The 19259-nt window shown below is 45.0% G+C and overlaps 8 protein-coding genes across 8 annotated transcripts; 2 read left to right on the top strand and 6 right to left on the bottom strand.

Annotated features, from left to right (window-relative positions):
- Positions 1 to 2802: 2802 nt before the first annotated feature.
- On the bottom strand, positions 2803 to 4071 carry BYT42DRAFT_578789 (uncharacterized protein). The gene has a single exon (XM_051569319.1). The coding sequence runs from the start codon at positions 4009 to 4011 to the stop codon at positions 2887 to 2889; it is 1125 nt and encodes a 374-aa protein (XP_051421116.1). The 5' UTR covers positions 4012 to 4071; the 3' UTR covers positions 2803 to 2886.
- Positions 4072 to 4399: 328 nt separating this feature from the next.
- On the bottom strand, positions 4400 to 5943 carry BYT42DRAFT_578787 (uncharacterized protein). The gene is made up of 4 exons (XM_051569318.1): positions 5345 to 5943; positions 4951 to 5268; positions 4673 to 4893; positions 4400 to 4607 (listed from the first exon to the last, which is right to left on the bottom strand). Exons 1-4 carry the CDS (start codon positions 5502 to 5504, stop codon positions 4554 to 4556), a joined length of 753 nt encoding a protein of 250 aa, XP_051421115.1. The 5' UTR covers positions 5505 to 5943; the 3' UTR covers positions 4400 to 4553.
- Positions 5944 to 7462: 1519 nt separating this feature from the next.
- On the top strand, positions 7463 to 8663 carry BYT42DRAFT_578786 (putative 40S ribosomal protein S0). The gene is made up of 2 exons (XM_051569317.1): positions 7463 to 7582; positions 7670 to 8663. Exons 1-2 carry the CDS (start codon positions 7564 to 7566, stop codon positions 8512 to 8514), a joined length of 864 nt encoding a protein of 287 aa, XP_051421114.1. The 5' UTR covers positions 7463 to 7563; the 3' UTR covers positions 8515 to 8663.
- A 12-nt stretch (positions 8664 to 8675) lies between these two features.
- On the bottom strand, positions 8676 to 9853 carry BYT42DRAFT_54309 (uncharacterized protein). Its single transcript, XM_051565660.1, has 3 exons — positions 9700 to 9853; positions 9463 to 9629; positions 8676 to 9401 (listed from the first exon to the last, which is right to left on the bottom strand). The coding sequence occupies exons 2-3, from the start codon at positions 9601 to 9603 to the stop codon at positions 8796 to 8798; spliced, it is 747 nt and encodes a 248-aa protein (XP_051421113.1). The 5' UTR covers positions 9604 to 9629; positions 9700 to 9853; the 3' UTR covers positions 8676 to 8795.
- BYT42DRAFT_54298 (uncharacterized protein) lies at positions 9328 to 13911 on the bottom strand. The gene is made up of 16 exons (XM_051565647.1): positions 12943 to 13911; positions 12212 to 12732; positions 11840 to 12138; positions 11687 to 11769; positions 11438 to 11615; positions 11318 to 11379; positions 11201 to 11259; positions 11013 to 11125; positions 10842 to 10918; positions 10570 to 10779; positions 10425 to 10500; positions 10178 to 10346; positions 9700 to 10115; positions 9610 to 9629; positions 9463 to 9547; positions 9328 to 9401 (listed from the first exon to the last, which is right to left on the bottom strand). Exons 1-14 carry the CDS (start codon positions 13822 to 13824, stop codon positions 9610 to 9612), a joined length of 3165 nt encoding a protein of 1054 aa, XP_051421112.1. The 5' UTR covers positions 13825 to 13911; the 3' UTR covers positions 9328 to 9401; positions 9463 to 9547.
- A 27-nt stretch (positions 13912 to 13938) lies between these two features.
- On the bottom strand, positions 13939 to 15525 carry BYT42DRAFT_578779 (uncharacterized protein). The gene is made up of 6 exons (XM_051569316.1): positions 15298 to 15525; positions 15086 to 15219; positions 14929 to 15023; positions 14795 to 14858; positions 14375 to 14729; positions 13939 to 14312 (listed from the first exon to the last, which is right to left on the bottom strand). The coding sequence occupies exons 1-6, from the start codon at positions 15401 to 15403 to the stop codon at positions 14005 to 14007; spliced, it is 1062 nt and encodes a 353-aa protein (XP_051421111.1). The 5' UTR covers positions 15404 to 15525; the 3' UTR covers positions 13939 to 14004.
- Positions 15526 to 16183: 658 nt separating this feature from the next.
- Positions 16184 to 16501, top strand: BYT42DRAFT_547995 (uncharacterized protein; the record flags this gene model as incomplete). The annotated part of the gene is made up of 1 exon (XM_051565985.1): positions 16184 to 16501. The coding sequence occupies one exon, from the start codon at positions 16184 to 16186 to the stop codon at positions 16499 to 16501; it is 318 nt and encodes a 105-aa protein (XP_051421110.1).
- A 172-nt stretch (positions 16502 to 16673) lies between these two features.
- BYT42DRAFT_616171 (uncharacterized protein) lies at positions 16674 to 18463 on the bottom strand (the record flags this gene model as incomplete). Its single annotated transcript, XM_051572039.1, has 2 exons — positions 16674 to 18108; positions 18207 to 18463. 2 exons carry the CDS (start codon positions 18461 to 18463, stop codon positions 16674 to 16676), a joined length of 1692 nt encoding a protein of 563 aa, XP_051421109.1.
- Between the last annotated feature and the right edge of the window lie 796 nt (positions 18464 to 19259).

Here is a 19259-nt window from a genome sequence, read left to right as displayed (position 1 = left end):
CGCTTCTATGATTACTGTTTATCATCGGGCAATGATTTGAATAAAGGTAAAATGAAATATGCTTTATATGTTCTTTCGTACTAAATACGAATGACATTTGTCGGTTGTCTTGTCCACAGAGTATTGCGCGACCAGCACCGAGTGTTACCAGTATCGTCACGGCAGCAATAACTCCATTACGTATCCATGGCAAAATCTTATATGTAATCCATCCACCTGTATGCTCACATTGGAAAACGGCGCGCCACCACCGAAACCCAGCAAACTGGTTCCTGAGAAATCCCCGTTTCCTGATTCTGCTCAAAATGCGTCTCCCAAGCATTCCCCCAGTTCGAATACGTATAATACGAGCCACCAGCATCGCCATGATTTCGGCTTTTCGAGCCATAGCCCTACCACTATTGCTCTTTCAGCAACGTGTTCTATTTTGGCCGTGGTCGCCATATTTTGGATTATCCGCTACTGGTGTTTATCACGTCGTCGATCATTTTTACTGCCCTGGTCTTCACGTTGGTCAAAAGATCCCACAATCCATTGTCCCCGTCCACTTCATAGTTTCGATCACTCGGCCTTGCATTCATCGCCGCCTTCGTTTCAGTCAGCTTCGCCCGATATGTGCCAAATGAACCCACCTTATTCATCAGCGCAGCAATGGCGATCTTCTACAGCAACCGTCTCTGTGCATGAGCCTTTACCTGCTTACGGATCCCCTGAATATTCGCCCCCGAAATATGAGCAGGCCCTGGTGACTCAAATCAGAGGCACGGACAGTGTCAGCAGCGTTGGAAGTCAGACACAAGCGACTATGGGCAGCAGCCACTGTGAAACCACTCGTGCTTCCGGTCATGGTCACAGCTTGTCAGGCGAACCGTTATGGTTTCCTATTTACCTGAATTTTAATCCTCTATTTCATCGTTTGCGACGCCAAGCACCACCGCCACCTCCACCGCACCGGACTCCACATACGGATCATCCATCGTCTGATCAACCAAACCAACCAGTCTTGTAGCAACACTCTCAGTTCGCAAAAACTCATAAAAGTATGCACGGAGATCATTGTGATTAATCATTTCCATAACAAAACAATGGGATCATGCCAGCATATTTTTGCCTTAACATGCCGAAAGCCCTTAATTTCAAACATCATTTGAGCATCACTTTTCAACTTTTTTTTTCTTGAAAACCAAAATAAACAAACCATCGTCCACTGGTATTTACAGAAAAAACATTATGATAGACGATATACTGGTTGTCTAACGCAGGACGTTCACTTTATTTCTAGCACTTATTGTATGTACTGATTGACGTTGGTGCAGAAAAATGTAATCGTTGGGGGTCGGTCTTGACCGGTGCAAGGCATAAAGACGGACAGTGAAATGAACCATCCATCATTCCGTTGAAGTCAAGCAGTTGTCCTTGACTGTCAAAAAGACCAGCGACAACTGGAGAAGCCCCACTTTTTGACGCACTCTTCGAACGCGGTCATAAATCAAAAACAAAAAACAAAATAGAGAAAAAATTTTGCGTTTATTTCTCTTTCTTTTTCCCACGTTGACCAGCAAGAGCCTGAAGGTTTGATCCGTGGCATGTTGGTAGGTATTCTCACCATGTCGGCTTCAAAATGAGTGATCACTCATAGTTAGCGCTTTTGTAAAGGTTACTCAACCCTTTCAAGCGGAGAAACCTACCATGCGAAACAAGCCCAACAAGAAGATTGTAATACACGACGGCCCTGGAGCCTCGTCCGCGCCAGCACCACAAATCTACGATACCTCAACACCTGTTGGTAAGACCTAGATATGGGCATGCTTCGTTGACTGGAGTCAGAGTCATGGCTGTCCAGAACAGGTCCCCTGTTCAGCCAATTTTTTCGGCGGCGCACACGATGTGGGTCTTGGTACTTCAATCCTGTTGGAGCCCTAAGCTGGGGTACGCTTCGTTGATAGGAGGAAAATCAAGGCTACCTAAAACACAGTGGCCTCCCGAACGCTACCCGCCTCTCAAGACTGGCGACAGTGAGCCTAAAAGTAAGCTCTATTTTGCAGACATGGTCACTTTAGACTCAAGACTCAAGACTCAAGGCTCAAGGCTCCAGGCTCAAGAAAGAAGACGTCAAAACTCTTTTCCGACCGTCAAGTTCCTCCGGTGCACTTGGTATTTTTGAGTTGGACTTCCTGAACTCCTTTTTTTCCTGAGATTTGATTGTTGACTTCCTGAGCTTCTTACTTCCTGAGCACTTCGGCCTTTTATGGCCACGCTAACCTTTTTATTTTGGTAAGTTGTCCTTTTCCTTTTCCTTTATCTTTTTATTTTCTTTTCCTGTCATCACTTGTCACCAACGTCACCCGCTGCTTGCTGCTTCCCCTCTGGTTCCGCCTCTCTTTGCTGCAAGAAGTATCCTTCGCTCAAGTCGCCGCCTGCTTTAGTCTTTCTTAGTATCATATCGTTAGTTGCATGTTATTTTGTAGTAACTCCTAGTTTAAATGCCTCACTCTGTACTCTGACATAAAAAAAATGTGCACCACTTTTGCCGATAGTATCACTATGAAATCTATCTGCTTAAAGAATGAAATTTGTGGAATAATCCTTATCAATATTTTCCAATATCAGAACACGAGGATCGCATAAATGTTTGACTATGTTTACAGAGAATATCATGTTTCTCAATGCATTGGTTCAGCAGCTTATCAAGCGCTGAAGCTTCACAGATGAAAGAGATGTTGCACCAATAGATCAGCGTAATAGGTATCGAAAGAATCCAATTAATAACTGTCGAACTGCCAAAAAAAAAGTCAAAACATATGCCAAGTAAACGCGTTTTATTTGAATGCAATATAAAAATGTCAAATTAATAATCTAATTATCTACATGCAGAGAGTCTTATATTTAAAGAGATGGTTTGGGGACTTCTGGTTGAGCTTCGGGTTGATAGACGGGGTAGTCGGTATAGCCTTCAGCACCAGGTGTGTAGAATGTCTTTCGGTTGTAGCGATTGAGAGGCCATCCGTTGCGCAGGCGTTCGACGATGTCGGGATTGGCAATGAAGGCACGGCCAAAAGCGATAAGATCACCAGACTTGTCGGAACGTTCAAAAGCCAACTTGGGATCAATGGTATAGCCACCAGCGGAAATGAAAGGACCCTTCCAGATCTGTCGGAAAGGATCCAGAGAGTCGGTGGTATCAGGCAAGGCCTCAGAACGGAAATCAATGCGGGGTTCCACGAAATGCACATAGGCCAGTTCAGGTTGGTGGGCTTGAAGTTGAGAAACGATGTAACCCCAGGTTTCATAGGGGGTGTCATCTTGCATATCCTGGAAACCGGACCATGGAGACAAGCGGATCGCGGTACGATCAGGACCAATAGCATCGGCAATGGCATCGACGACTTCCAGTGCGAAACGTGCTCGGTTTTCGATCGATCCGCCATAAATATCGCTACGTTTGTTGCTGGAGGTGTTGATAAACTGATCCAACAGGTAACCGTTGGCTGCGTGGATTTCTACACCGTCAAAACCGGCTTCCACGGCATTCAGAGCGGCTTGTCGGTAGTCTTGAACAAGAGCCTTGATGTCCAAAATCTCCAAGGCACGAGGCACTTGTTGCTGATCACCCCACAAATTCTTTCCCTGAATGGCGATCGCTGACGCGGAGACGGGCTGTTCACCGTTGGGAGAAAACTTGGAGTGGGATGCACGGCCAATGTGCCATAGTTGCAAGTAAATGACACCACCTTTATCATGAACGGCCTGGGTAACCTCTTTCCACTTGGCAATCTGTTCTTGAGTGTAGATGCCGGGAGCATTCGGGTAACTGCCTGCTGTGGGAGAGATGAATGTTGCCTCGGTCACCAAAAGACCGCCAGGGGTGGCTCGTTGAGCGTAATATTCGGTGACAAAAGGACGGACCACCGCCTTCTCGTCGGATCGGAAACGTGTCAAGGGCGCAAGGACGACGCGGTGCTGCAAGGTATGTCGACCAAGCTTAAGAGGAGTAAACAGAGTGGGAGCCATGATGGATTTGATGTGTTGCAGGAAACGATGAAAATGAAAATGCTGTTGCTTAGAGTGATCCGCCCGATATTTATGCTGTTGCCGTCGTGGATGGCTGACAAATGCGGCTTCAATATTTACCCGAATTGACCAATGAAAATTTTGACGCCGAGCACGGAATTTGGCTGACAAACTGAAAAAGGCACCGTTTGATTTCTAAGCTTTCGAGGAGATTCCGTTTCAAATCAAAATCAAAGACCACCGTGTCATAAATTACTGGTGATTGATTCCAGAACGGTTTCCACCTTGAAAAATGTCATATTGCTTTTATGTCGCCAGTGTAGGACTAGCGGATGCATACCTTTAGCTGTATCCATACGACTTTTCTAAGGTTTGGCTTAAGACGAAGGTGCAACAGAATAAAAATAGCCAATGGCATATTCTATTAATTCAGCCTCGGCGCAATCACGCATGAAATTATGAATTGCCAGAAGAAGCCGATTAGATGTATAATAGCTATGGAATATACTTGATCTATATTTTATGGGAAAGCTACAAGCAAATCATCGTCTATCAGCAGCCAGATTATCTAATTGGAAACTTCGGATCACCGTTCCCTGTGATGACATTAAAAATAAGCAAAGCCATAATTTATGCAAACCATCACAAACAATAAACTTACGGCTTTCTTGCTCCAACCTAGTCGCGTAATTGTATCCTTGGCTGCATCGGCCTTGGATGCTGTTTGACCATTGTTTTCCTTTTTGATGGTCAATTCTGGCAGCCGTCTGATCTCGGTTCCGTTCTGGAACAAGACCAAAGTAGGCAGATCAAACGAAGCCGGGTCACGGCTAATGCCAAATTCCTGGGCAATATCCGGGTACAGATCCACGTCCACTTTGCCTATTGTCCATCGACATCAGGATATCAGTCCGACACAATAAAGCCGTAGATACTTACCAAATTTCATATGATCTCTTGTGTACTGGAGTGAAAGATGGGCGAGAATGCCTTCAAAGTTGAGACAGGAGACTGACCAATTCGCATATAACATGACGACCCAGTACTTGACGGACGCAGAAGAGGCCGACGATTCCTCGGCGCTGTCACTGTGAACTTCAGTGATGCGAGGGCCTTCGATGTCCTCTATGGGCATGGTGTTCTTCGCGCTCGATTTCTTGCTCGGTTTGAGGACCCGTTGTCTGAAAGCACTCTCTGTTAATTCGATGATTTTCGTCGGTCCTTGGTACCATGGTTGCGGGAATAAAGTTGAAATGGCTGCGTAGGGTAGGAATGAAATGGATATGGTATGAATATTGGTTTACCGCAATAAATCCATCGTACAATCACCTACCAATCCAGCCAAATATATAGAAAACGGTTCGCCACATGCCAAATTTCCAGTATAAATTACACACCGTAAAAAATTTAGTGTAAAGGATGACCACACTTGCAAGTTCTTCGGCAGTGGAGGCCATAACACACTTCCAGAGCGAAAGACATCCCAGTGCCATATAAGCCTTCAAGTCATTATTCTTTTTTTGTTTGTTTTTCACACGTTAAAGACCATGAAGAAAAAAAAACATGTCACTTGAATGTCGTCATGGAGTCAACTGCCATGGCGAGGAACAACAATAACTTACCGAGAATTCAGAAGGGCCATTGGTGGCCAGCCTACTGAGCTTGTACAGTATATAGAAGCCTCCGTAAACGGAATGAATAATATAATAGGGATGAAGTAGTCGTTGCTTGAGTTCAGCGATTCGAGTCATTATCCTTTCAGCGACAAAAAAAGGCAACCATGACGGAAATTAGCAGGCCTGAAGCCAGCAGCGGAGAAACGTCAACCCAAGCAAAATGCATCATTTCCGCTCCAATCACAAATGGTTACTTCCAAGTCCGCCCGTCAGAGATATAGAGAGACGCCGTCCTCTCAATGGATCTGCAAAGATCCTGCAAAGAATCTGCAACGAATCCATAACATATTGCTCCCAGTACCTAGTAAATGGGACAAGTGTGGGACTCCAAGCTGAAGGGTCCAGTTCAAACTTTGATTCCTCAGTCCAGGATCAGCCGACACAAAGCATAAAGTAGTTTTGATCATTTCTATCAATTTATCCGTCTATCAATACTACCAAAATTAATCATGGCCAAAAAACAGATACAGAAAAACCAAGCGTGAGTTGATATTTTGAATACCTGCATTTCTTTAATTTGCTATTATACCTGGAGCCTCTTACGCCCTCATTCTATTACAGGACAACATCTGAGCAAAATGTTCAAGTATCGGAGGGAATAAAAGGCCAATCCTCTCAGAAATGCTGACAATTGTGGGAAGCGTTTTATCTCAATCATCTTAGAATGACACGTATGCTTGAAAAACACTTGCTAAAAAACAGCGTTTTCGCCAACGCATGAAATTCATTAGCTGTACTGTCCTCTATAAAATATTTCCTTTAGAGCGCATCTCTTTCGCTTATGCAATGCAAGAGGATGTCAAGTTGCGCATCATTGCAAAACCGAAAAGCTTATTCGAGCTAAAAGGACACCACTGAGAAGCGCTTTCAGCAATTTTCCTTTTCGTTCTCGTTATGCAGGGAAAGTGCGTTCATAAGGGTTCCTCCTTCTTGGAGCGAAAACTAAAACATGCTTTGGTTGGGAACTTTCGGATGGGCGACATGACACAGACAGCGAGGGATGATTCGTCGTTGTTTGTGTTGATACATTGAACTTTTCAAATCTGGGGGACCCCGTTGATGTGGCTTCCCATTTGGAGATATCGTGCACGGCCTTTTTCTGCTCTGTTCCCGCTATCAAGCAGTCAATAAATGTATTATTTCATACAATCAAACGTAGCCGCCATTGATGGAAGCGCCCTTACCATTCTGCCTTTTTTCTTTCATCTCAATGAGACCGTGACAGGCATGGTACTTGCCACAGTTTTTTCGCTTCCATGATTGGTGCGGATTTCTTATAAAGATGCTCATCATGCAAACAATTGTCTGAGTTTAGGGCACAAATGGGGAAGATCAACTATACAGCCAAGATGACAGCTTTATATCGAAGTACCGTTTTCATGACACTTTGTTTGTTTACTCGCAGATGAGGAGAAGCTTAAAAGAGGTTGGAAGCGTTTCGGCGTGGATGATGTATGGGATGTTATTAAGCTTCTGAGAGGCTGTGTCTCAAACCTGGTAAAAAAACCAAACTCCTTGGTGTAACCACTAGCAGTAAAAAAAAATGACATGAAAGACAGACAATCCCGTTGCAGGGTAGCTTGCAGGAAAGAAATAGTTATCAGTAAAGACTCAATGATAGGTGAGTAACGTTTAGCAGAGCACACTTCTGTTTATGGCAAAGGAAAACCGATGGCTTAAAACAAACAAACAGCAAATGGCCTGTCGGAGTATGAAGTCGTGAAAAATTTTTAGATGTTGTTTTTCCTTGGCCATGGAAGAATCCTCCTCTTTCACTTGGACTTCTGTGGCCTTCACACCCTATATTCTGCACCCTAACTTTGTCAGAGTTTCCGATAGCCGTCCGTGAAAAACATCAATAATTCTTTTATAAAAAATGTCTCGTATTCCTTCCGGTAAGTTTTTCCTCCAATTTTGTTCTTGGAAGGTGTTGGTTCGCGGAGAAGAAAGACGTTGACCGTTTGCGTTGCACGTTTGTGTAGTTTTGAACCCCACTGAGCAAGACATTCAAATGTTGCTTGCTGCCCAATGTCATATTGGTGCCAAGAACGTCACTTCGTCTATGACTCCTTATGTCTACAAGCGTCGTGCTGATGGTATCAACTTGATCAATCTCGGCAAGACCTGGGAAAAGCTCATTTTTGCTGCTCGTGTCATTGCCGCCATTGAGAATCCTCAAGACATTGTCGTGATCTCTGCTCGTCCTTTCGGTCACCGTGCCGCTTTGAAGTTTGCAAAGTACATTGGTGCTGAAGCTGTCGTTGGTCGTTTCACCCCTGGTACTTTTACCAATTACATCACCCGTTCTTTCCGTGAACCTCGCTTGATTGTCTGCACGGATCCTCTTTCGGATTTCCAAGCCATCAAGGAAGCTTCGTATGTCAACATGCCCGTCATCTCGCTTGCTGACACGGATGCTCTTCTTCAGTTCGTTGACGTTGTCATCCCTACCAACAACAAGGGTAAGCACGCTATTGGTTTGATCTACTGGTTGTTGGCCCGTGCGGTTCTCCGTCTCCGTGGTACCCTTGATTACCAAACCGAATGGGATGTCATGGTTGATATGTTCTTCTATCGTGATCCCGAGGAGGTCGAAAAGGACGTGGAAGCTGGTGCCGTCGAAGGTAACACCGAATGGACCGGCGCCGCTCCCAACGAGGTCGAATTCTTCAACGAAGGTGCCGGCACGGAAAGCCATGTGGGTGTTGGCGGCGCCGGTGAATGGTCGGCTCCCGCTACTTCCGGTGACTGGGCTGAGGATGTCACTGGTTCCTCCAACTGGGGCGAATCCACCCCCGCTGCTCCCGCCGCCGAGTCTTCGTGGTAAAAAAAAAAAAAAAGAACTTGATGTTCCCATTTCTCAAGAAATGAGTGCCCAAAAAATCAAGCGTATTTTCCTCTTTTTGTTGTTCATTTTGGTTTTTAATTTTTTAAAATAAAGATGACGGGAAAAAGTAATGGAAGATTAAAAAAAGAAAGACATTAAATAAGAAGTTTAATGAGTGTGACTTGACGTAAACTGTAGTATGTAGATTTAATAGATAGGAGGGAATAGTGATTTAGAAACAAAAAAGATACATTGGCGGGTGGGTAGATGGATGCTTGAAGCTAGGTAAAGATCACCATGGGAGTAACGGTTTCCCTCAGGTATGAACCAAGCAAGTTTTCGTTTTTGAGGTATTCGGTAGGAAAATTGACCAGGTGGCCACGGATGCCTGACAAACGTTGACAGATTTCTTTCTCAGACATATCAGGATCAGCAATGTGGCCGTGGGGGACCACGGTCGGATCTGGGAGAAACTGTCGATGCTGTTCAAATGTGTGCACCGTGTCATCCGGAACACAGTGGAACAGTTCCCGATAGATCTGAGTATTGGTTTCGGCCGTTTTGCGCCAGACGTTGTAATAGCACTGATCGGATAACGGGTCCAACGCCGCTGTATCTTGTCGCTGATCGGTTGAAGATCGACACATGTCATCATCTTTATCAGTCCGGCCGGCGTCGTCGAGGACCCGATCCGGTTCTTTTTCCTCAAACGACCGAATATCGGCTTCCGTCATGGTCACAGGAGACGATTGTCGCGTATCTTCCTGATCCAGATGAATCTCTTGAGGATCATCCATTAGAGACGACCAGTCCTTGAAATCCAAAAGCCCAAGGTGCTCCTTCCACAGTTGCAATCGTAAACTCAGTGCGAATTTGGCCGCTTTGTACTATCGAAGAAATAATGTGTGCATAAATATAATGAAAGCAATCCGCTTGATTCCGTCGTACCTCTTTGCCGTCCATATATGAATTCACCATTTCTGTATCTTCAATGAGCATCGCCACTTCAGAGTCTCGATTACCCAATTGTGAACTAGTTATTTGCAGAACATCAATATGCAAAGCTACGCCAAGGAACACGATGATCATTTTGACTTACCGATCATTGATATTGGCTGAGATGGAATAGCACAGCAAACAGTGAGTCAAGGGGTAATTAGACCTAATTCTACTGAACAAACTCACCTGAACCGACCAGGACGATACGATCGTCGATAATCATGAGCTTGTCATGGATGTACACCAATTCACTCACGTAGTGACGACGATCATCTTCGGCATCATTGGACGTCTCAAAAGGACTGCCGCTTTCGACTACCTTCTTTTCCTCTGCGGAATCAGGAGGATAGTCTTGCTCAGCTGTATTACCACCCAAGGATGCCTGATCACTGTCGGGGAACACGGTTCCACTATCTGTCTTTGATCCTGGGTGCGACGGTTTCTTCGTACGGATATGTTCATCTCGGGGTATGATTTTATCCCAATTGCGTAAACAATACCACCCAATGTAGTCCGTCGGATCAATACCCGCTTCCCTGAGTTTCTCCATGATCGAGTTGCCGCCTCGTGAAATGGAAATATACTGGAAATGCATCACATTGCTAACCTGATCGTTAGTACACGCCTGCTTCACCTACTGCATAGTTAAAACAAAATCATTTACCGAGCAGCCGAGGCGTCGCTGGAGGCCAGATCGCCTTCAAAGGCAGGAATAAGAGGGATGAGGATGAAAATCTTGAACTTTTCGCCTTTTTCGTGGGCACGTTTGATTCGCTCCACCATCGCTTGACTAATTCGATTGCGTAAAAGCTTATCTTGCGTAGTGGTACTGACTTTTTTTTTCCAGACGCCAAAATATCAGTCAGTATTCTTCCCAAATTGCCATCGTCTAAGCTGGGTATACAACTTACTGAAGAACTGGTTTTCGATGTAAACAAAATGTTTGGCTTTGCTGATACATTCCATATACGCATTGTAAATTGAGTGCTACATAGACAAAAATGAAAAATCAACAAAACGATGCCTGTAACAAATAGTTCAAGGGCAGTGACCTACTTCGCGTGCAATGCCGGAACTCCATTGAGCTGAACTGCGAAGAAGCTGGACTCGACAAGACCCTTTGAACTTGGTTTCATCACGGGCGGCGACGTATTCGCCCTTTGGCATCAGGAACGGCATACGTGAACGATGCATGCCTTTGCTTGCTTTCAAGAAATTCCATCGCTGTACAAAATGACGCGCAATATCACGTGCAATCGGTCCCACCTGCAAAAAAAACCTCCGTCAATGGCACGCTTCCAGCTTTGATAAAAGATACAGATACTTACCACACCAATGGTCATATCGTGCCACGGCATCCTTGGCGTAATTTGGCGTTCTACCAATGTCAAATCATGACGTACGACTAACAAAGTGTCTTGAGAAACGCATCCCCACCCGAAAACCAACCACACATGCACACACACATTCCTCTTTCTTTCCTTCGAGGACACACTTACCATTTAAGAAATCTTTGACGCGAGGATTGGAGTAATCTTGACCAGGCCACACCGTGTACTTGTGGCCCTGGGCGGGGTGATCGGCTAATCGATGGGCGTGACTGTCATAACGGCTAGACAGATCATAGAACGTCAGCTTTTTTCATCTCCTTCTTTCTCTTTACTGACTTGTCTCTCCAAAAGCTTACCCCCAGCAGAGATCCAATCCACCAATGAAAGCTAGACGATTGTCGACGATCACCATTTTCTGTAACACGGTGAATCATGCAGACCATGGTTTAAAAAGAGTAACGTTACACACTTACTTCATGGTGTGACCAGAAGAGCACCGTATTGTCAATGGAACGATGATCCGGATGTCGTTGAACTGGTTATGGCTGATTTAGATACGCCGTGCCGCGTTTGATTTGTGAATAAAAACTTACCAATGATATTGGGATGCAGATTTTGTAGCCATTGTTTGGTGTGAGCGGAATTGATGGTCAATGCGACGGACATTTCTTTGTAAACAATGATATAGACCATGACGCCTTCTTGTGCTTTGCGTTGCAGTAATCGATCAATACGGAATTCTTCATTCTTCTCTGGAGGTCGACGGAGGTACTGAAAAAGGCAAAAATGCATTGATTGATTGACATGCATTTACGCTTACGTTTAGACACATTGAGTCTTACCAGTTCTGGAGACAGCCACCAATCGGCAATATAGATTTCTGATTTGGCAGACAATATTGCTTCAGCCACCGCGTTAAAATGGTCTAATGGAATAGGGCGCCGAGAAATTGAGCTTTCCAAAATATTTGCATTTTCGAGTATTCTACACAATACCTTCCCCATCGACGAACCATTTCACCTTGGCATGATTACGAATGGGCGCAAACGACCCAAACCGATGGTTCTTGCACCACGGACTTTCCTGTTGCACTTTGAGGATGCCTTCCATCCATTCTTCCACTTGCCGTTTACTGCCCTTGATTTCAATACGACGAAATTTGTTGGCCAAGCGGATATGATGATGATATTTTCCAAGCAAACCGGGGGTACGATCGGTCACGGTAAAATTTTTATCGAGGATAAATACATCAGTGGGCGATTGCGACGCAATGTCGGAACAAAATGCAATGTACCTAACCGTCCATTACGTCAGTTTTTCTCTTACTCGCGTGATACCAAAGAGTTACACAAAATAAGCAGACTTACGAATCACGAAGAATCACCCACTCCTTGGTCCATCGATGCGGTTTCAACATGTTACAGAGCCGCTGTGACACGAAATTGACACGATTATCCAAATAACCTTCTTTACCCTTCCATCCCATATCTTGCACAATACTGATGGCGGAAATTTCAAGAAATTCGCACAGATCGTAACTGAGAAGCATGTGGGCTCGTCGTAGTAGTTCACGCAGATACTGGGTCAGTGCTTTCCGCCGATTTAGCGCTTGTTCTTTCCTTTCCTTCTCGGTGATACTTTCATCGTCACGATCCAAGCGTAGGGTATCTTTGGCAGAATTGATCCAATTGGACAGTTGACTGGGAAAAGGCGGAGGCGCAGGAACATAATCTGATAAATTGGATTTGAATTTCAACGTGTAATGTAAGCCGACGAAATCAGCAATGGTCTTGCGGATGACCCATTTGATGTCACCGTACTGTAACTCAATACGGAATATCCACTGATTGATGCCCTGCGTTAATAACTCGGAATCCGTGATATCGAGCTAACCCAATGGGATTGAAATATCAGCCTCCATTTGATCCATAGATCAATTACTTGATCATGCAACCCCCTGCACTCACCATTAGGCATTGCAACAGAATGGGGGGCTAAACGGCGAAAATAATAAAGAAAAAAAAGACCGGAAAAAAGGCAGATAAAAAAATGAGCCATGCCATTGTCGGCCAATATAAGGTACCACGTTTTCAATTACCAATTTTCGGCCGTGTTCGTCTTTGGAAAGGGCAAGAAAAGGCGGGTCGAATACAGGATGAAAGTAAGGTGCGAGAGAGGTGGTATCGTCGGTGACAACCGGTTTCATAGGACGTTGAGCCGTCTGGATCCCAGCAATTAGTCGCACCTTGTCCAACGTTTTATCCCATTGTGTACGTGCTTGTTGATCGCTAGTGGGTGAGATAGCGGAGGTAGGTGAGGTGGGGGTCCCTTCTTGTTCTGTTGGTACAGAGGGGGCAGCGGCCTCTTTCGTCGTAGCAGGTTTGGCACCTACACGGTCCTTTTCTTTGTAAGGATGGGCAAAATAGTTGTGTTCTTCGGCGGAACGATCGTCTTGTTCACTGCGCAAAAGGGATCGATCTTCTATCTCGTCCGGCGCCGGTAACACATCATCTTCTGGGTCGACCTGTGGGTGGCCCTGTCGATGGCCGTGTCGATGGCGAAACGTGTGAGACAGTTCATAAGTTTCATCATGATCATTGCTATCATCCGATTGGCTATCTCTTTTATGATGGCTATCCATACGATGACGTTGAAAAGAAGCTCGCTGGCCGCCGTCGGGTATAGTGCCAATGGCGGCCAATTTGTCGAATACTTTATGCCACTTTTCTCGTGGTTCGAAATTGTCGCTGTTACGCGATGAGGAAGAGGAATGGAAAGACATGCTTCGTCGACGATTCGATTGTCGAGATGGTTGTTTGTGAAGCGATGCGCAGCGTCGAGTGTGTGACGCTTCCACGGGAGTTGGCTTGTCGTCATTGTCCACGTTTTCTGAAGTCTTGTCCGACCATGGAGTAGCACCATTGGCTTGCTTTTCTTTTTGCGCAAAGTACTGCGCTGATTCCGCCACAGGATTCGACATGGCGTCCAATGAGCAACTAAATTACTATCAATAAATACAAAATAAACGAGATCGCTCTCAAAGAGCGGAAAAACGGGGTATTCAAACAAGGTCAAACAATAAGATACGACATTTTCCCTTTTATTGCTGCTCCGATTTTTTTTTTCCTTCTTGGCTTTTACCATAAAAGGCATATTTCTTTTATTGTCTTTGGAACAGTTTATCTCTGTTTGCATTCCATGGATTGGTTTGGCTCATGTTGAATGTGTTCATGGGGGAGGACGGCTGGTAAGTGGCTGAGGGATAGTGGTGGTTCGTCATGATAGAAGGATTCGCGAAAGGGCTATTCATAGTCATGTTAGGATCCAAGCCTGAAAATGAGACCGAATTTTCCGTGAACGAAGAGCCAAGAGACGAGCTTGACTTGAAAGGATTCGTGCTTGGCGTACTAGATAGTAGAACAGGCGATGATTGGCCAAAGTACTCATCCAATGATGCATGCATAGGCCCTGTGCAACATGGGTCAGTGTTTTTCCAATCGTTACAGTCAGAAATTGTTGAAAAACGGTACCTGGTGAGGCAGTATAAGTAGCAGTAAATGGATTAATAGATCGAGAAGGTGGCATCGATGAGGCAAGAAAAGGATTGGTAGTCGTTGAAGGAATACTGGGTGTCTGGGCATAGGTGGGCAAGAAGCTGTTATTGGTCAAAGGCGAACTTCGTCCAGCGAAGGTCGTCTCCATTTTTTCGGGAGGAAAAGCATGCGCAGTTGTTGGAGGCATCGACACCACGTCTTGTTGCAGGACCACATTGGGTACGACTGGCATGGTATGACTGTGGCTAAGTGGTGAGGAACGGGCTTTTGCAGGCGCTGTGGCGTGCCCCACCAATGGAGCCGAAGCGGATCGCGTAGGTTCCGTTTTTAGCTAATCCAGTAACGATCAGCTTATGTTTTCCCTTTATCCATATTCGTTAGACCCGCCCAGCTTACGGTTTCTGGATGATCTGCAAATGATCGTTTCTCCCACTTTGACCGTATGTAACGCTCCATCGCACTATCCACATAGTAGCCGTCGAAAAAAGTCAGCTCTCTATGATTTGTTAGCTTGAAACTCAACCACTTACAAATCGTCATCAAGAGCCAATGGCAACGGGTGTCGTTCCGGGTGAGGATTGATCAAGCTGTTCACTGTCGCATTACCTCCCGATTGTCGCATGGTCTGATTGCCAATTTTCAAGCAATGAGTGCACTGTTCTCGCTCTCGGGTGGAAACTGTGTTACCTCTATCTGGTCTGCGCTCCAACGGTCCATCGAAATGGATTTTACTTTTGAGATGTGTGTGCCCATTTTCCGATGAAGACTGGCACATCGGATACAAAGAAAGATGCCGAGTGAGTAGGATGCCCATCGTGGATCTACGTGTAAATTCGCCATTATGCCAATTAGAGTTTTTTTGTTCACCCGCCGGGACGTAAAGAGTTTGAAACACTTACTTTTGGTCTTGCAATCGGCACACTGATCGTTGCCCGGTATTCTCGCAAGCTCGTTGAGAATACGTTCATGCCGTTGTTGGGTTGACTTGGACTGCTGTTCTCGCATATTCTTCGTCAGCAGTAACTTGGAGAAGCTCGGAAACGGCAATAGAGAGGAAAGAGAAAGACCCTGTTTCTGTGCGAGGAAATTTATAGGCGGAGAACCAAATGGAGTGACCAAAAAACAGGCATTTCCGTGATCGCGTCCACTTTGCCACGAACCAACAACGCGGAACAAGCGAACAATAGCGGACCAGTTCTCAATCGTCCGTTCCAGGACATTAAATATCGTCATTCTACCCGCTTATTTTCTCAGTCACAGAGTCTCTTTGTTCAAAGTTGTGTTTTGGCATATGTTTTTATTGCGTTTTTGCAGTGCACCGGCTACTCTATGCAGGGTGCCGCCCAATTTTGCACACCAGCCAGTGGGAACAGTGGCCTAGCTGCCTTGTTGTGGTAAAAAAGAGGGTGATCCATTGCGACATGACCAACGGCAGACTGCAGCTACTATATTTGGTATGTATGTATTCTGAACATGAAAAACCATTGAAGACGCCAAGTCAAGCGAGCCATGATCTGTGACCGATTCTGATGTTCCAACATACATATTTTTAAATATCCCTGGTAAAGCTTTTTTATGCCATTAACTGATCGTTTCAAGGTATGAATCTACAAGCAACTTTGTAATCAAGTTACTATTGGCGATGCAAGCAAAGAGAGATAACCGCAGGGTAAGGGTTTAAAGACCCATACGCGGTTTCACAATTCTTTTTTTTTTTTTTTGATCTATAAATGATTGTAGGCTTAACCCTTTGTTTTTTCACCTCTACTCGAATTGACACCAATGATGTATAACAGCTACACATTTGTTGCTATTGTACTTTGCGTCCTTGTTGCATTGACACCGTACGCATCCGCTATATTCGGAAGCGGTGAAGGCATCGTTTTGTATTCTGACAATCGAAAGACCCAATCGGGTATCTTGAGCTCGGATCACCGTTGCACCGGATTTCCCGATCAATTTCCTGCATCCTATGTCAAGAACACCGGAAAAACTCATTGCGCCATGTGGACAGGCAAAGATTGTGCCGGATCTGTATATATCGTCCCCGCTCACTACGGTATCGATATTCCACGCGACCAATTCCAATCCGTCATTTGCTAAACATCATGATCTTCATTATAATCTCTGTGTCCTCTTCAGCAGCTAATAAACTAGCAATCTTATTTTCAAAAGAGTGATTTGAACATTAAATACAGTGAATGATCACAAAATTTTAAGTATCATCGTGATGCATATCAAAAAACTGAAGGTTGGAAACACATGGGTCTTTGGGTCATTTATTTCGTAGCGTCATGCGTCTTCCTAATGCCATAATTCCTTTCATAAGTCTATAGTTATTTTTAATGGATGAACCAGTCGGTTCGGTCATAGGAGTATGCTTTTCGGAATCAGCGTTATTGGAATGTAAATTCGTATGCGTAACGAAGCATGATGGTTGCATAGCACTGTCAGCGTGAATAGAGCTTGCACGCGCCTTGGAACGCTGTGTACTGCGTGATTTAGTGGTTAGTTTTAGCGAGGCTTTAATGGCATCGGATGCCACAAAGGAGCGCGTCCGTTGAACGCCCGTGGGGGTTGGTGAAATGGAGGATGCACTTGGACTAAGAGGTGGTGTAGGCAGTGGATGGTGGCGGGTGGGGGTATGCAAAGTTGGAATGGTTGGCAAGGGTTTATACAGTAGATGTTCCGGTAGAGTAGGCTGAGAGTGTGGTATAGAATGGGCATGCGAATTCATCTGGTTGACATTGCAAGGTTTCACCAAATCATCGTTGGATGTTGTGCGACGTCTGACGATAAAGGATGCAAGTTTGTGAATCGATGACTTTTTATGTAAACGTTCTCGCGTGGTAGATGCTGGTATACTGGCACCGGCCTCCTTTTCCTCTTTCGGTAATGTGATCTGTGGTTGATGGTCTAAACACGGCAGTTTTGGTGGTGGCAACGGTCCAAGCGGAATAGGCGGCCCCGGCGGAAGGGCCCGAGTGGAAGCTTTCTTGGATGGGCATGTAGGTAGAGAGGGCAAATGGAATGGCGCTGCTTCTGCTGTTGTTATCAAAGACGACGACAGAGGTGTATCTGGGGAAGAGACTGGCGAGACCGATGAACTCGAGGGTGGTGAAGGAAAAGACCATGCATCGACATCGGTTTCTCCGCCTTCGCCTTCACCTTCATCTCCTTGTTCGGAATCGGATGAATGCACACCGTACGATTCGAACACCGGAATTAGACCCAATAACGACGAAATTGATGCTCGTGCTTCGGATCGTCGTTTTTCATGCTTGCCGACTTCCAAATTTAGAAAGCGAGGAGCGGAGGTGATCTGGAACTCTATTCTGAAATCCATATCAAACAAATTCACCATTTCTTTGGCTAATTGCTGTGTTAAATCATTTGATGATGCACCGACATCGCTTGTCCAACTGATCCGACTCCTAGTACTTCGTCGTCGTCGTGTTTCCTTTTTTTCGTCATCTGGTCGTCCGGCGGGCTTCACCTCAAGTGACTCGCTGGAATAGTTGGCATTGGGAAGGGTGAACAGACCCGTCGATGCATTTGATTGCAATTGTATCAACGGTTTATTATCGTCCTCTTCCGTCGCGTCATCGTCACTACCACTCAGTGCCTGCACTGATCGAAACGCTTCAATGGTTTGAACGTACTGCGTAAACACTTCCTCCAGGTTGGCAGGCGTTTTCCCATTCAGCGACCTTTTGAAAAACAATCACTTAGATGTAAGACTTTTTAGGTTTGAAAAATTCCCTCGAATACGATGATATAATAAAGAAATGGGATGGTTCATGCTTACTCTGGTGTGAGAAAAGTCCAGCGAGTCATTTGTGAGAGCCATTCGGAGGGAGTGGTTCTGTACAGCAAGTCGAGCATATTTTTGATTACGGCCGTCTTGTGGAGCGAATGCACATCTGGAGGAGCAAACGTGAGCTGCGCCAACTTGTAGTTGGAAATGGCAGCCAGATGGACGGGGTTGGATTTGGTTTCCATCACACTTTTGGGCCATGGCAGTGCGGAGGAGTCGATCAAAGTAGTCGGCTTTGCCATGACCATGACAAAAATACTTTTAACAAGCGAAAAAAAAGTGTATTGCAATAAGATAGCAAGCCAAGTAATAGAGAAACGAAAAGAAAAACCAGAAGAATAAGAAAAAAAAAAGATAAATGTAATAGAAGTACAATAAAACAGGAAAAAAAAAACTAATCAAATGATTATAACAATGAAAAAAAAGGGAATAGGTGCCTGGAGAATAGAAGCGGGGTACATTGCCAGCACGCCACTTGAAAAAAAAAAGAAAAAAAAACACTTACAATTGAAGGTTGCACCAATGCTGGCTTTTGGCGATCGTCCACGTTAACCAATTATAGCAAACGCAGGTTTTATTTCTATGCTTTTTTTCTATGCTCTACTTTAGAAGCCAGTTTTTAAATCCCTCCGAATGCCGTGTTGCCTAGACCACGGCACTTGACGGAAAATGCATTGGTATGCTCTTTAAAGCGTTTCAGTGATCGTGTACTACCAATTTTTTTTTTTTCGTTAACATCACTTTTTCCTTTCCATCTTTTCCCTTTTTCCAATCTTTGTGAGCATAGCAGTATATTTACCCAAGGACTCCCTTCATAAACTGTTCTTTATCTGCTTGACTGATAAGAGCCGATGGAAACCCCTCCTAAACAAAAGGAGTTTGAGTTTTAGCTTTTCTGGCCGCACTACGTTTCTCTTTTTTTCATTGCACAATTGTCCGACGTACATGCTGAAGCAACACCTGGAGCCAGTGCCTGCAGGCTTCCACATAACGACCCGTCAATTTGTATAATACATCCACCAAAGGTGCACAGAATGATCGAGG

This window comes from Radiomyces spectabilis, assembly GCF_025331425.1.
Source record: "Radiomyces spectabilis strain NRRL 2753 chromosome Unknown BYT42scaffold_10, whole genome shotgun sequence".
NCBI lineage: Eukaryota > Fungi > Mucoromycota > Mucoromycetes > Mucorales > Radiomycetaceae > Radiomyces > Radiomyces spectabilis.
The sequence above is the reverse complement of the archived record's forward strand: the minus strand, read 5'-3'. Positions and strand labels throughout refer to the sequence as shown.

Coding starts and splice junctions, on each gene's coding strand:
- BYT42DRAFT_578789 (XM_051569319.1), bottom strand. CDS start 4,011: ATGGCTCCCACTCTGTTTACTCCTCTTAAGCTTGGTCGACATACCTTG.
- BYT42DRAFT_578787 (XM_051569318.1), bottom strand. CDS start 5,504: ATGGCACTGGGATGTCTTTCGCTCTGGAAGTGTGTTATGGCCTCCACT. Junction 4,894..4,950: donor AAGAGATCATATGAAATTTG/GTAAGTATCTAC, acceptor GATGGACAATAG/GCAAAGTGGACGTGGATCTG. Junction 4,608..4,672: donor TAGGTTGGAGCAAGAAAGCC/GTAAGTTTATTG, acceptor ATGTCATCACAG/GGAACGGTGATCCGAAGTTT.
- BYT42DRAFT_54309 (XM_051565660.1), bottom strand. CDS start 9,603: ATGATCATCGTGTTCCTTGGCGTAGCTTTGCATATTGATGTTCTGCAA. Junction 9,402..9,462: donor CATATATGGACGGCAAAGAG/GTACGACGGAAT, acceptor TTTCTTCGATAG/TACAAAGCGGCCAAATTCGC.
- BYT42DRAFT_54298 (XM_051565647.1), bottom strand. CDS start 13,824: ATGTCGAATCCTGTGGCGGAATCAGCGCAGTACTTTGCGCAAAAAGAA. Junction 10,347..10,424: donor CATCGAAAACCAGTTCTTCA/GTAAGTTGTATA, acceptor GGAAAAAAAAAG/TCAGTACCACTACGCAAGAT. Junction 9,630..9,699: donor TATCGTCCTGGTCGGTTCAG/GTGAGTTTGTTC, acceptor ATTCCATCTCAG/CCAATATCAATGATCGGTAA.
- BYT42DRAFT_578779 (XM_051569316.1), bottom strand. CDS start 15,403: ATGCGAGAACAGCAGTCCAAGTCAACCCAACAACGGCATGAACGTATT. Junction 15,220..15,297: donor TGCCGATTGCAAGACCAAAA/GTAAGTGTTTCA, acceptor ATTTACACGTAG/ATCCACGATGGGCATCCTAC. Junction 14,859..14,928: donor TTGGCTCTTGATGACGATTT/GTAAGTGGTTGA, acceptor CTATGTGGATAG/TGCGATGGAGCGTTACATAC.